The sequence below is a fragment of the Garra rufa genome, chromosome 10 (assembly GCF_049309525.1).
Source record: "Garra rufa chromosome 10, GarRuf1.0, whole genome shotgun sequence".
Classification (NCBI taxonomy): Eukaryota; Metazoa; Chordata; class Actinopteri; order Cypriniformes; family Cyprinidae; genus Garra; species Garra rufa.
In genome coordinates, this window is record NC_133370.1 from 7,590,944 (window position 1) to 7,605,146 (window position 14,203).

Consider the following 14,203-nt stretch of genomic DNA (forward strand, 5'->3'; position numbering starts at 1 on the left):
GGACTCCTTTTGCTTTAATTACTGCCTGAATTTGGTGTGGCATGGAGGTGGTCAGTCTGTGGCACTGCTGAGGTGGTATGGAAGCCCAGGTTTCTTTAACAGTGGTCTTCAGCTCATCTGCATTTTTTGGTCTCGTTTCTCTTTTTTCCTCTTGACAATAGCCCATAGATTCTCTATGGGGTTCAGGTGTTGTGAGTTTGCTGGCCAGTCAAGCACACCAACACCATGGTCATTTAACCAACTTTTTGTGCTCTTGGCAGTGTGGGCAGGTGCCAATCATGCTGAAAAATGAAATCAGCATTTTTAAAAAGCTGGACAGCAGAAGGAAGCATAAAGTGCTCTAAAAAAATTTTAAATGGGTGCGGTGACTTTGGTTTTCAGTGGACTAACACCAGCAGATGACATTGTACCCCAAATCATCACAGACTGTGAAAACTTAACACTGGACTTCAAGCAACTTCGGCTATGAGCATCTCCATCCTTACTCCGGACTCTAGGACCTTGGTTTCCAAATGAATTACAAAACTTGCTCTCATCTGAAAAGAGGACTTTTGTCACGGTTCACGTATCTGCCGTGTTCTCATGTCCCGTGATCTGTGGTTTGTCATGTGATTGTCTGCTCGCTCAGCTGAGCTGCCAATCAGTCCGGCACAGGTGTCTCTCATCATCATCAGCCTATATATACTCACCTCATTCTCTCTTTCCCCGTCCAATAGTTCATCTGGATGTTGTGGTCGTGCTGGTTCTGTCTTCGTGTGTCTTGGTCTTCATGTGGATTATTTCGTGTCTGGATTTTCGTCGTGTTTGCACTGAACTTCAGCAGGATTCACCACCACGGGACTCACGCCACCGCACCTCCAGCCATCTTGCCCCTGCTCCACCCCAGCCGAGAGATTTCATCACCAGAGCCTTGCTGTATACTCACCTTAATTTCTAATAAACTGTATTTCACTGCATTTGCTTCCTCCCTCATTTTACCGTCACAACTTTGGCCCACTGGGTAACAGTCCATTACTTTTTCTCCTTAGCCCAGGTAAGACGCCTCTGATGTTGTATGTGGTTTATCAGTGGCTGGAATACAACAACTGTAGCCAAATTCCTTGACACGTCTGTGTGTGGTGGCTCTTGATGCCTTGACCCCAGCCTTGGTCTATTCCTTGTGAAGTTCACCCAAATTCTTGAATCGATTTTGCTTGACAAGCCTCTCAAGGCTGCGGTTCTCTCAGTTGGTTGTGCATCTTTTTCTTCCACACTTTTTCCTTCCACTCAGTTTTCTTTTAACATGCTTGGATACAGCACTCTGTGAATAGCCAGCTTCTTTGGCAATGAATGTTTGTGACTTACCCTCCTTGTGAAGATTTTCTTCTGGACAACTGTCAGATCAGCAGTCTTCCCCATGATTGTGTAGCCTAGTGAACCAAACTGAGAGACCATTTTAAAGGCTCAGGAAACCTTTGGTGTCATGACAAGCGGCGGTATGTTACATCGTTTGTTAGCTCTTGCAGTAGCTGTTGTCTACTAAAAGCCTTAAAGGCATCAGGGCTAACTTACACGGTACTTTAGGAAGTTTATTTGTCCACAGGCAACCTCCCATTCTTCTCTCCTAATCTTATCGCTAGCAAAGCAGTAAAAGCTTACATTGCTTCTCTTGTTGCGGTAAAAATAGCATAATATTTTTACAGCAACAACTCGGAAACTTGGAAAATACAATAGAGATACGATGCCACACTGTGCAGCTTTTGGTTGTAATTTTTTTTAGTCAAAGAGGCAACAAGTGAAGTGATGTAGGTCTCCCATTTCATGGCTTGTACTAAACACTGCTGATCATAACTTATATAAACTACAGAAAATCTCAAAAAATATATAATTGCATTAACCTCTAAAGAGCGTTCTCTCTTTACAGCTGTTCAGTTTAATACTTAAAGGGATAGTTCACCCAAAAGTGAAAATTTGATGCTTATCTACTTACCCCCAGGGCATCCAAGATGTAGGTCACTTTGTTTCTTCAGTAGAACACAAAGTTGTTTTTTTTAACACGCATGCATCTACTATGGTTTGAGTTAAAAATCTTTGTGTTCTACTGAAGAAACTAAGTAACCTACATCTTGGATGCCCTGGAAGTAAGTAACTAAACATCAAATTTTCATTTTTGGATAAACTATCCCTTTAAGTGAAACATGTTTTAATTTCACATTGCATACACATAAGAAACCTAACTTTTTTTTAATGTTTCAGCAACCATGAGGTTGTATCACTGATTATTTATTCATGAAATATCTCCTTTAACAAATATAATCTGTGTCTGTGTGTCTACAGTAACTTTGAAAACATTAGATCATGTAATCATGACAGAAGGAGGAAGCATTACAATCCCCTGCCTGTATGACAATCAGTATAAACTAAACTCAAAATACTGGTGTAAAGGATTTACGTGGGAAATTTGCCAAAATACAGCAAGTGGAAATGATGCAGGAAAATGGACAATAAATGATTACCCAGCCGACAATCTTTTTACGGTGCAACTCAACAATGCAAAGTCCTCAGACTCTGGACGTTACTGGTGTGCTGTGGAAATCGGCTCTCATGCAGATGAGAAGAAACCTTTGTATTTAACTGTTCAAAAAGGTAAAGAGACGATTTTGTTGTCATGCAACCGTTTATACAGTTCCTTTATATTATGTGTGGTTTTATATGTCTAACAAAATTTATTGATTTATTCAAAGTCTTTGCTGTCTGTGTCTTCAGTTCCTGATGTGTCTGTGGTAAACAGTAGTGTATCTGGACATAAAGGAGGTAATGTCAGTGTTCAGTGTCTCTACAGTTCTGGATATAAGAATAAAGTCAAACAGTGGTGCAGATATAAAGATCAAAGCTGTTACACTGTGGGGAGGACTGACACATCCCAGAATTCCTCAGCACAGATCAGTGAGGATGGGAGAAGGTCCTTCACTGTGCTGATTATTGGACTAAGACTGAATGATTCTGGCTGGTACTTCTGCTCTGTAGGAGATCAACAGGTTCCTGTTCAACTTACAGTCACTGGTAAAACTCACTCACTAATCAAATAGATTAAATGGGTAGATATGAAAAAAAATCTAACATTATTTTTCTGTTTGGTTCCTGATGTCTTTCTAGAAGATCCACAAGTTCCTGTTCTCACTGTCCCTGAAACAAAACCAGGTACTGTAAAACAAACTTAATGCATCAAATACCTTACCTTGCTCCCCTCTCAGAAATATTTTAAATTTTTATTTTCACTTATAAGTTTAATAGATTACAATAAGTCATTTACAGTTTACAGTGAACACATATTTTAGCTATTACATGTTTTAATTATTACTGTAGTATTATGTTATTGTCCATTGTGTATTTATATTAACTGATAATACTTTAATCTTAAGTTATACAACTTTAAATGTAAAAAATGTGTTAGTATATGTAAAAATGGACTGTGGAGTTTACTTCCAGAACAAAAATTTGCAGATAATTTACTCACCACCTTGTCATCCAAGATGTTCATGTCTTTCTTTCTTCAGTCGTAAAGAAATTATGTTTGTCTTCATATAGTGGACTACTATGGTGCCCCAGAGTTTGAACTTACAAAATGCAGTTTAAATGCAGCTTTAAAGGGCTCTAAGGAAGAGCAAAACAATCTGTTATTTTCTAGCTGTGTATTCCAGTTCAAGACAGTTAGGGTATGTTGAAAAACTCCCATCTCATTTTCTCCTCTAACATCAAAATCGTCCAACATCACTGCCGAAGTACCGACCCAGTGTTTACAAAGTGAACATGCAAAGAAGATCAAACGCCCTTTACAAAAAAAAAAAAAAAAAAAAAAAAAAAGTAGAACAGTAATGTAGAGTTGACACGAAGCTGGACAAAATGAGCACTTGAGGTTAAAAAGTATAGAAATTGTCAATTTTTTCGAAAATAACCAAAAATTTCACTAGAGAAGAATTTCACTTCTTCGTCGACTGGGATCGTTTAGAGCCCTTTAAAGCCGCATTTAAACAGCATTTTGGAAGTTCAAACTCACGGGCACCATAGAAGTCCATTATATGGAGAGTAATCCTGACATGTTTTCCTCAAAAAACACAATTTCTTTACGACTGAAGAAAAAAAGACATGAACATCTTGGATGACACGGGGGTGAGTAAATTATTTGTCAATTTTTTGTTCTGGAAGTTAACTTATCCTTTAATCTTGTTTGTAAAGTGTTTTTTTTTTTTATGTTCCACGTCAGACAGGTGGGAGTTAGAAAGGTTCAAAATTTATTCAAAGTTTTCAAAAGTTATTTGGGAAATCTGGGAGAAGTCTTATAGAAATATTAGACTGTCTAGGTGCACCCAGTATCAGAGTAAAAGATAAAGAGAGGAGAGAAAGGAGAAGAAAGAAGTCTCCAATCTAAGGGGTGCAGGTTTAGCACCTCTTATACCCTAAAACCAGACAGTACAGGAAGTCTGTAGGTCACTTATATGTCTAATTATGTCTAATTTTGCTGTCTACATCAAATTTTAATGTCTTGGTTCATGACTGAAGAAATATAAAAGGTGTCATTATAGACAATGGTCCTCGGATGAGCAGTTTCACTTCTGTTTTTCCCTGCAATTTATCTGTTTTTGCAACTCTTGGTACTTTGTGTTCCAGGAACATCAGTTCTGCAGAATGTTAGGAGTTTCTGAACGGGATACGTTTAGCTTCTGTGCGTTAAGGGCCCTGAGCTTTGCCACTTTTTTAGACTTAGACCCACTAACTTCCTGTTTTGTGCACACACTTTCAAGTAGCCAAGACCACAATAGTAGTGAAGAGTTGTACCATTGTGTTGGCCTGTTTAGTCAAATAGATTACAAATTAATCATGCATAATCTTAGATTTGAATTTGCAAATTCTTTTTAGTTCCATAAAGTCGACTCATCAATTATACAGTGTGTGTTGTTTGTTTAGGTGTCAAGGGTTGGTCAAACTATATATTAACTATTCAAACTGGAGGATCTGTCACCATCCCATGTCATTATGACAAGAAATACACACAGCAGAAGAAATACTGGCACTCAGGAATAGATAAATCTAAAACATACACAAACACAACAGAGGAGAATCTGACAGTAATTGATCTTCCTGATCAGAGCCTCTTTACTGTGACTATGAGAAACCTGCAGGACAAACACATTGGACGCTATTGTTGTGTTGTGGAGACTGGAGAACAACCACTAGCAAATGTCATTTATGAGCCTTATCTCAAGATTCAATCTGGTAAGACATTATGCAATTGTTTTAATCTCATTCTCATGTTTAGTTATCTTCATGTATTTTATAATCTTGAATAACTGAGTGTGTGTGTGTGTTCAGCTCCTGATGTGTCTGTGGTGAGCAGCAGTGTATCTGGACAAGAAGGTGGTGATATCAGTATTCAGTGTCTCTACAGTTCTGGATATCAGAATGAAGTCAAACATTGGTGCAGATATAAAGATCAGAGCTGTTACACAGTGGGGAGGACTGATACATCTCAGAATTCATCAGTCCAGATCAGTGATGATGGAAGAAGATCCTTCACTGTGCTGATGACTGGACTGAGACTGACTGACTCTGGCTGGTACTTCTGCTCTGTAGGAGATCTGCAGGTTCCGGTTCAACTCAGTGTGACCAAGGCAAAACCTAGTTAAGCTCAATCAATAATGTAAATATAAAGGCTTTGCTTTTAGATAACAAAACAAAACCTAATGAGCTTGTTATTTTTCTCCTTTTGACAGAAATTATGAACACACAAACTGGCACCAAGGAGAGCATGTTAGTATCCAAATCTACATGTTGTGACATAGAAACATATTTACTTCTCATATTTGTCTGTTGATAATTGTTGCCTTTTATTTCATCTTTCAGATCATATGTGGAGCATTTCTGTCTGTCACAGAACTAGAGGAATTTTCTTTATGTCAACCTGAAGGATCAGATCATTATTATAAAAGTTTTGATAAAAAAAAAAATATTGCTTAATTTTGCTTATTTAACAGACTAGAATTAAAGGATCTGTATGAGAATTATTAGACATCTGTGTTTGCTAAACGACTATTGACTTTAATGTATTTTTTCTTCAAATGTCACTGTTTCATCTAAATTGAAGATTTTTCTAATTCTATTAAATCATTTTGTGTTTTGTGAGTTTTCTCTCCTGTCATGGTCATTAGATCCTATTCTGTTGAGTTTGTCAATCATCATTCACTTGAACTGTTTTATTCAATCAAACTCGCTTAAAACAGGTTTTAACCACAGACCAAAACTAACTTGATCTTTGGCCACACCATCACTTTCTGCTAGTCGTGTCGCGTTACATTGCGTCCTAACTACACATGACGCAATACTGCGACACGCAATAAAAGGTATCTTTTCCGTGTTAATCAGAGTTTTTGTCCTAACTAGATTGATTTATTTATTTTCATTATCTTCATTTTGGGATTATAACTTTTTTAGCACCATTTGTTGTTTTTTCGCAGCATCTAATAGAGCGTTTGGACACTGAAGCGGTGCCGCATGACGTCTGACTTAACAAGCGGATTCTATGACATTAGCGATGCAATTTACACTATTTACTTTTATGGATTTTAATGAGAAACCACAAGAAACAGGTGAATAAAACTGACAACCCTGCTGGAAAAAACAAACAAAAAAACAGCTAAAACCAGGCTAGGCTGGTTGGCTGGTCTTAGCTGGTTTAAGATGGAAGTAGCTGGTTTTAGCTGGTCTCCCAGCCTGGCTAGGCTGATTTTAGCTAGATGTTCCAGCTGGACTTCCAGCCTGACCTGCTAAGACCAGTTTGACAAGCTAAGGAACTGACCAAAACCCCTCTAAAACCAGCCTGTTGACGAGCTAAGACCAGTCTGGATGACCAGCTAAAACCAGCCAATCAGCTAAGGCTGGTTTTAGCTGTTTTTTTTTTTTCAGCAGGGTAATCTGTTTAATGTTCAGGAATGCATATTTAAAGAAATATAACGCATTTTGGCTTGTTTATGTGTGTCGTGTTCTATCAGAGCTGTGTGTGGAGGTAGGGGATTGTTTTTCCGAATGTCTGAATGTGTTTCATCTATTTGCGGACATTTTGAACTATACTGTTGTGTGTTGCGATCAGGGCTGTCCCAAGCATGGTTGCGATGTGTTCATTGTCAAACTCCAAAGTTAGATCATTGTTAATCCTTAAAAAAAATGCCAAAATATTGACAAAATAAGCTGCCTCTTTCAACAGGATAATGAACCTGGTACATTTTTTTTAAAGTGAATATGCTGTCCAGCGGCACCCCTGTCAGTGACAAAGTGTTAGTATTTAATCTGTTCTCTGTAAAATGGCTTTTCTTTTCATATTCATCTTTCAAAATCAAATCAATTATTCTACATGTGTCTCTGTTTTGTGTATTTCAAGACTAAAAGTCATTTCCTAGTTGCTTTGATGATATTCTTCCAATTCTCTTATTTTTGTCTTTGCGGAAATGAAACAGTGATTATCAAGAATATTAATAAAGAAACAAAAGATGGAGGAACCACAAAAGTACTACATGTGTATTGTTTCAAATAAAATGATTAAAGTCTAATTCAAAACCTTTATCAACAAGGAACCTTTTTTTGCGCAATGTTTCGAAATTTCAGTGTTTCTCAGTGGGCCTGTTCAAATACCCACATTATGGGAGGCGGCTTGGGTCAAAAGTCTTTAAACAGAATGCAAGAAAGTTGCTCATGTCAACACGCACTGTTAACGTGACAACACACACAGCAGCCAATGAAACAGCTGTATTCTAAACTATATTTGCATGTGTGACTCAGAAAATCATGTCTATTTATGAAGGATGTCCTAATGGTACATTGTATGGAAGTATGCAAACATCCGGTGTTAAATATACATTCACCAAATTATGTGTAATTTCTAATTAATTTAACTTACAGAGGAATTTTATTTCTTCAACATTTCAAGTTTTCAGGGCACATGGTTTCTGAACGTGACACATAATGGGATATGCTTAGCTTCCGTGCATTAAGGGCCGTGAGCTTTGCTATTTTTCAGACTTGGGACAATCTTGCCCACTAACTTCCTGTTTTGTGCTTGCACTTTTAAGTAGCCAAGACCACAATAGTAGTAAAGAGTTGTACTATTGTGTTGGCCTGTTGAGTCAATTAATAGATTACACTTTCAGTAAAACATATGCAGCTTGTAGAAGTGTCACGTTGAGTAAAGAGGTCTGGGTCCAAATGCAGGGAGTTGACTTTAATATAACAAAACACAAATAAACATAAACCAAAAGGCCAACACGGCACAAACTGAACATAAACTGAAACACAAAATCAAGAACTCAATAGCAGATCAAAGATCCTAGAAACACAGAAAATACAAAACAGGACTAGAGACAATGCAGACATGAAGCAGAATGAGCAGTGAGGATACTTATAGTCTTGATGATAATTGTGAACAGATGTGGGTGATCAGTGCTGATGACAAGGACAGGTGGACAATCAAGGAAGTGCAGTGTAAGACAGCGACCTCAGGTGGCTGAGGGAAAACCCACAGCCCCGATCATGACAGTACCCCCTCTCTAGGGAACGGCTACCAGACGTTCCCAAAACATAAATTCTGGAGGGAGGAGGAACGGTGGAAGGTGCATCAGGGGGAGGGATGGCGGGCCAGGCCCGTGCAGCGGAGGAACGTGAGCGGACACCGCCGCCAGAGGAACGTGAGCTGGCCTCGCCGCGAGTGGAACGTGAGCTGGCCTCGCCACCAGTGGAACGTCCGTGGGCACCGCAGCCTGTGGAACGTGAGCTGGCCTCGCCGCGAGTGGAACGTGAGCTGGCCTCGCCACCAGTGGAACGTCCGCGGGCACCGCAGTCAGAGGAACGTGAGCTGGCCTCGCCGCGAGTGGAACGTGAGCTGGCCTCGCCGCCAGTGGAACGTCCGTGGGCACCGCAGCCAGTGGAACGTGAGCTGGTCTCGCCGCCAGAGGAACGTGAGCTGGCCTCGCCACCAGTGGAACGTCCGCGGGCACCGCCGCGTCAGGAACAGAGAGAGCGGTCACCGCCGCGTCAGGAGCAGAGAGAGCGGTCACCGCCGCGTCCGGAGCAGAGAGAGCGGTCACCGCCGCGTCAGGAGCAGAGAGAGCGGTCACCGCCGCATCCGGAGCAGAGAGAGCGGTCACCGCCGCGTCCGGAGCAGAGAGAGCGGTCACCGCCGCGTCAGGAGCAGAGAGAGAGGTCACCGCCGCGTCCGGAGCAGAGAGAGCGGTCACCGCCGCGTCCGGAGCAGAGAGAGCGGTCACCGCCGCGTCATGAACAGAGAGAGCGGTCACCGCCGCGTCAGGAGCAGAGAGAGCGGTCACCGCCGCGTCCGGAGCAGAGAGAGCGGTCACCGCCGCGTCCGGAGCAGAGAGAGCGGTCACCGCCGCGTCAGGAGCAGAGAGAGCGGTCACCGCCGCGTCAGGAGCAGAGAGAGCGGTCACCGCCGCGTCAGGAGCAGAGAGAGCGGTCACCGCCGCGTCAGGAGCAGAGAGAGCGGTCACCGCCGCGTCAGGAGCAGAGAGAGCGGTCACCGCCGCGTCCGGAGCAGAGAGAGCGGTCACCGCCGCGTCAGGAGCAGAGAGAGCGGTCACCGGCGCGTCCGGAGCAGAGAGAGCGGTCACCGCCGCGTCAGGAGAAGAGAGAGCGGTCACCGCCGCGTCAGGAGCAGAGAGAGCGGTCACCGCCGCGTCAGGAGCAGAGAGAGCGGTCACCGCCGCGTCAGGAGCAGAGAGAGCGGTCTCCGGAACAGAGACAACGGACCCTTCCGCCTTCTCACGGAAGAGCCACTCCGCCCCCACCGCAAAGCGGGAACGCCGTTGCGCCATCTCAGCCCTGCAGGCTTCCATCTCAGCCAGTTGGAGGTAGATTATCTCCTCGAATCGAGCGGCCGACGCCGCCTCAAAAGCCGCCGCCTCCTCAGAGAGAAAAAAAAAATTACTCCCCGCTGGACCCATAGGTGATGTCTGCATTCTGTCACGTTGAGTAAAGAGGTCTGGGTCCAAATGCAGGGAGTTGACTTTAATATAACAAAACACAAATAAACATAAACCAAAAGGCCAACACGGCACAAACTGAACATAAACTGAAACACAAAATCAAGAACTCAATAGCAGATCAAAGATCCTAGAAACACAGAAAATACAAAACAGGACTAGAGACAATGCAGACATGAAGCAGAATGAGCAGTGAGGATACTTATAGGCTGTGTCCAAATTCAGGGTCTACATCCTTCGGAGGACTCATTTGAAGGATGTTACGTCACAGCGCCGCGACGAAGGCTGTCCAAATTCATAGGATCCTTCAAATGCGGCCCACAAATACGTCCTCCTTTTCCCCGAATTTGAAGGATGGGTCTGGTGGATCCTTTCCCGTCCTACCTATCCCACAATTCCTTTCGGCAGAGCGCTTCCAGAATTTTCAAATAATGGCGGACGAAGCAAGCGGTAGTAATGATGGAAGTTTTAAAAAAACTGGCGTTTCAAAAAAATTTTTTTTACAGCGGTTGTCTAGTTAGGCCTTTGGTTTTAGCGTTAAGCGCTTTTTTTTTTACATTTGTATGTATATATGTTAAAAAACATCACTTTCGTAAACTAGATTCTTTCTAACTGCCTGTGTGAATATCCCCTTACACACAGCTAATTTCTTGATAGTGATTGAAGATGTTTTTAACGCTTTTAGGGATGAAAGAGTAGTTATTTTGTTTTGTGCAGTACAGATAACCTTACTTCTTGCTTAGCGCTGTCACGGTTGCTAGGCGACAGGATATAAGCAACGGGGAAGGGAGGGAACTGAAAGAAGTGTAGGCTGTCCAAATTCACTGACACCTACTTCCAGGTTTTGCGGTCTTCGGAGGACCCCTCCTCCTTCAACCTGGTAGGAAGTATCCTAAGGAGGATGCAGACCCTGAATTTGGACACAGCCATAGTCTTGATGATAATTGTGAACAGATGTGGGTGATCAGTGCTGATGACAAGGACAGGTGGACAATCAAGGAAGTGCAGTGTAAGACAGCGACCTCAGGTGGCTGAGGGAAAACCCACAGCCCCGATCATGACAAGAAGGTGTTGAACTGAGTTTTGGTTGCATTTACACAGTTTTTACCAGCATGCATCACCAGTGTTGTGGCATTTTGAGCGCTTTGAAACAATGAATCATTCTTCTGTCATTTCATTTAAAGGTTATTTTTCCCATTACTAAAGGCTTTTGCTCATATGACCAAGTTTCATAGTGTAGTATTAACATATAGCCAACAACATACTGTACAGATAAAACAGATATGAATTTAATTTTATTATATAAAATATATTTTCATATCTCAAAAATATGATTGATCTTGAGGTCTCACTTGCCTGTAACTTTCTAGTAACCATGAATACCTTTATTGGCATATTCACATGTGTTTAATTGGAGTCGAGCTAAACTCTGCAAGAAAAGTGGACCTCGAAAGCCAGAGCTGAGAAACCCTGATCTAGAGTCTGTTCTCAGCTCTTAACCAGGTGATGCAAGTACTGCAGTTACAACAACCACAGTCAAACAACTTAAGATACAGGAAGAGAGAGACTTAGAAAATGGCCGCATATGCAGAGATGAGAATATTCTACATTTTAATCTGGTTTTGGCTCATTATAGGTGAGTGCTAAAAGTTGTGTTGTGTTTGTTACTCATAAATCATGTTTATTATTTTCAAATGCACAATGTATACTTAGCTGTTTGTGTTGCTTTTATTGTGCTTTATGTGAAGGCTGAATAAACATAACGTGTGTTGTTTGTTTAGGTGTTGAATGCTACAGCGGTTCGTTAAATCATAGATTAATTATTAGGACTGGAGGATCTGTCACTATCCCATGTCATTATGACAAGAATTACACACAGCTGAAGAAATACTGGTACTCAGAAATCGATGAAAATAAAACATACACAAACACAACAGAGGAGAATTTGTCAGTAATTGATTATCCTGATCAGAGTCTCTTTACTGTGACTATGAGAAACCTGCAGGACAAACATGACGGAAAATATTATTGTTTTGTGGAAGGACAAACAACTGAGATATATGAACTTCTTGTCGAGGTTCAGTCTGGTATGAGACTTCTCATTGTTTTAGTAACCCTCTAATGTCCAATTCTCTGATTAACAAATATGTATTTTATCATCTCGAATGACTGTGTGTGTGTGTGTGTGTGTGTGTGTGTTTGTTTTTGTGACATATCAGGACACAAATTGGTGTAATAACATGGGTATGACATAGGTATTACAAGGAGAGGGTGACTTATGAGGACATTGCCCATGTCCCCACTTTTCAAAAGGCTTATAAATCATACAGAATACGTTTTTTTGAGAATGTAAAGATATGCACAGTCTCCTGTGAGGGCTAGGTTTAGGTGTAGGGAAGGTGTAGGGTGATAGCAAATATCGTTTGTACAGTATAAAAACCATTACGTCTATGGAATGTCCCCACAATTCACAAAAACAAACATGTGTGTGTGTGTGTGTGTGTGTGTGTGTGTGTGTGTGTGTGTGTGTGTGTGTGTGTGTGTAGCTCCTGATGTGTCTGTGGTGAGCAGCAGTGTATCTGGACATGAAGGTGGTGATATCAGTGTTCAGTGTTTCTACAGTTCTGGATATAACAGGAAACTCAAACAGTGGTGCAGATATAAAGATCAGAGCTGTTACAAAGAGATGAGGACTGACACATCCCAGAATTCATCAGTCCAGATCAAGGATGATGGTAAAAGTTCCTTCACTGTGCTGATGACTGGACTGAGACTGACTGATTCTGGCTGGTACTTCTGCTCTGTAGGAGAGACACTGAATCCTGTTCATCTCACTGTAGTTGAGGCAAAACCAGACACAGTGAAAGTCACGTCAGTATTCAAACATTTCTCACTAGCGTTTCTCGGAATCATCTTTCTAGAATTATTCTGTATCTGTCTGCATTTTGTCATTATGCACTATTTCCTTGATTTCTTTTGCCTTTTACTCTAACAGTCAGTTCAATTATGAACACACAAACTGGCACCAAGGACAGCATTTTAGTATTTTAATTTTCAAGATGTTTTATTGCTGCAAAATATATTTCTTAAAATCTTTATGACTACAAAATTTGTGAATATTTTTATGTGGGTTAAATGTATCCAAATCTACATGTAGTGACATAGAAACATATTTGCTTCTCATATTTGTCTGTTGATCAGTGTTGCTTTTTATTTCATCTTTCAGATCGTATGTGGAGCGTTTCTGTCTGCCCCGGAACTAGAGGAATTTTCTTTACATCAACCTGAAGGATCAGATCATTATTATAAAAGTTTTGATTTAAAAATATTTATATATATTCTGTATTTGCTTTATTTAGCTTATTTAACAGACTAGACTTAAAGGATCTGTATGAAAATTATTAGACATCTGTGTTTGCTAAATGACTATTGACTGTAATGTGTTTTTTTTTTCTTCAAATGTCACTCTTTTATCCAAACTGCAAATTTTTCTGATTTTTATTAAATCATTTTGAGTTTGTCAATCATCATGCGCTTTTTTTTTATAAATCAAACTTGCTTAAAGAGAACCCTGGGTATTAAGACTTGTATGGCTTAATATAATGTAAATGATGTCTCTTAATGAAATGTGTAGAAAAAACCCATGAAAGATTTACGTTATTTAAAAAACCCACATCCTTTAATACATATTTTTGACTATCGAGGGCACAATTATTTTGATTACGTAGAACGGTTGTACTCAGTGAGCTGCTGACACTGAGCAATGCTATTTCTACCTCAGCACTATGCAGAATACACAACTCGGAAAATAAAATACTGATACGATGACCACAGAGCTTACAGGTGGCGATGGATATAACTGTATCCTTAAACCAAATGCTGTACTATCAATTATTTACCCCACAAAGAGTCTAAACGCACCCGGATATTAAGTAAGATCAACGCTGAGAAACTCCTTCAGCGGCTGCGGCGTCAAGACAGGAGTCGGCATGTTTGCATCATTTGTAAACAAGCAGTGAAGACTTACATCGCTTCTCTGAAAAATAGGCTAATCCTAACATAACAGCGACTATTACGTAAGAGTCACGATCATTAATAGTTATGCCCCCAACATTTGCATAGCCCAATCATCAGAAGTTCTGCAGCTAACGTTAGGCTATTGTGAAAAAACAAAACAAAAA

General features: G+C 40.8%; 1 protein-coding gene across 1 annotated transcript; it reads left to right on the plus strand.

The window, feature by feature from the left end:
* The first annotated feature begins 1,462 nt into the window (after positions 1-1,462).
* On the plus strand, positions 1,463-13,285 carry LOC141343876 (polymeric immunoglobulin receptor-like). Its single transcript, XM_073848545.1, has 9 exons — positions 1,463-1,475; positions 2,317-2,625; positions 2,746-3,042; positions 3,136-3,180; positions 4,945-5,253; positions 5,350-5,658; positions 12,369-12,371; positions 12,569-12,893; positions 13,249-13,285. Exons 1-9 carry the CDS (start codon positions 1,463-1,465, stop codon positions 13,283-13,285), a joined length of 1,647 nt encoding a protein of 548 aa, XP_073704646.1.
* The last annotated feature ends 918 nt before the right edge of the window (positions 13,286-14,203 follow it).

What these genes read in the sequence shown, in the direction of transcription:
- LOC141343876 (XM_073848545.1), top strand. An exon ending in TGTTCAACTTACAGTCACTG is followed by an intron (nt 3,043 to 3,135) that starts GTAAAACTCACT and finishes ATGTCTTTCTAG; the next exon opens with AAGATCCACAAGTTCCTGTT. An exon ending in TGTCCCTGAAACAAAACCAG is followed by an intron (nt 3,181 to 4,944) that starts GTACTGTAAAAC and finishes TTGTTTGTTTAG; the next exon opens with GTGTCAAGGGTTGGTCAAAC.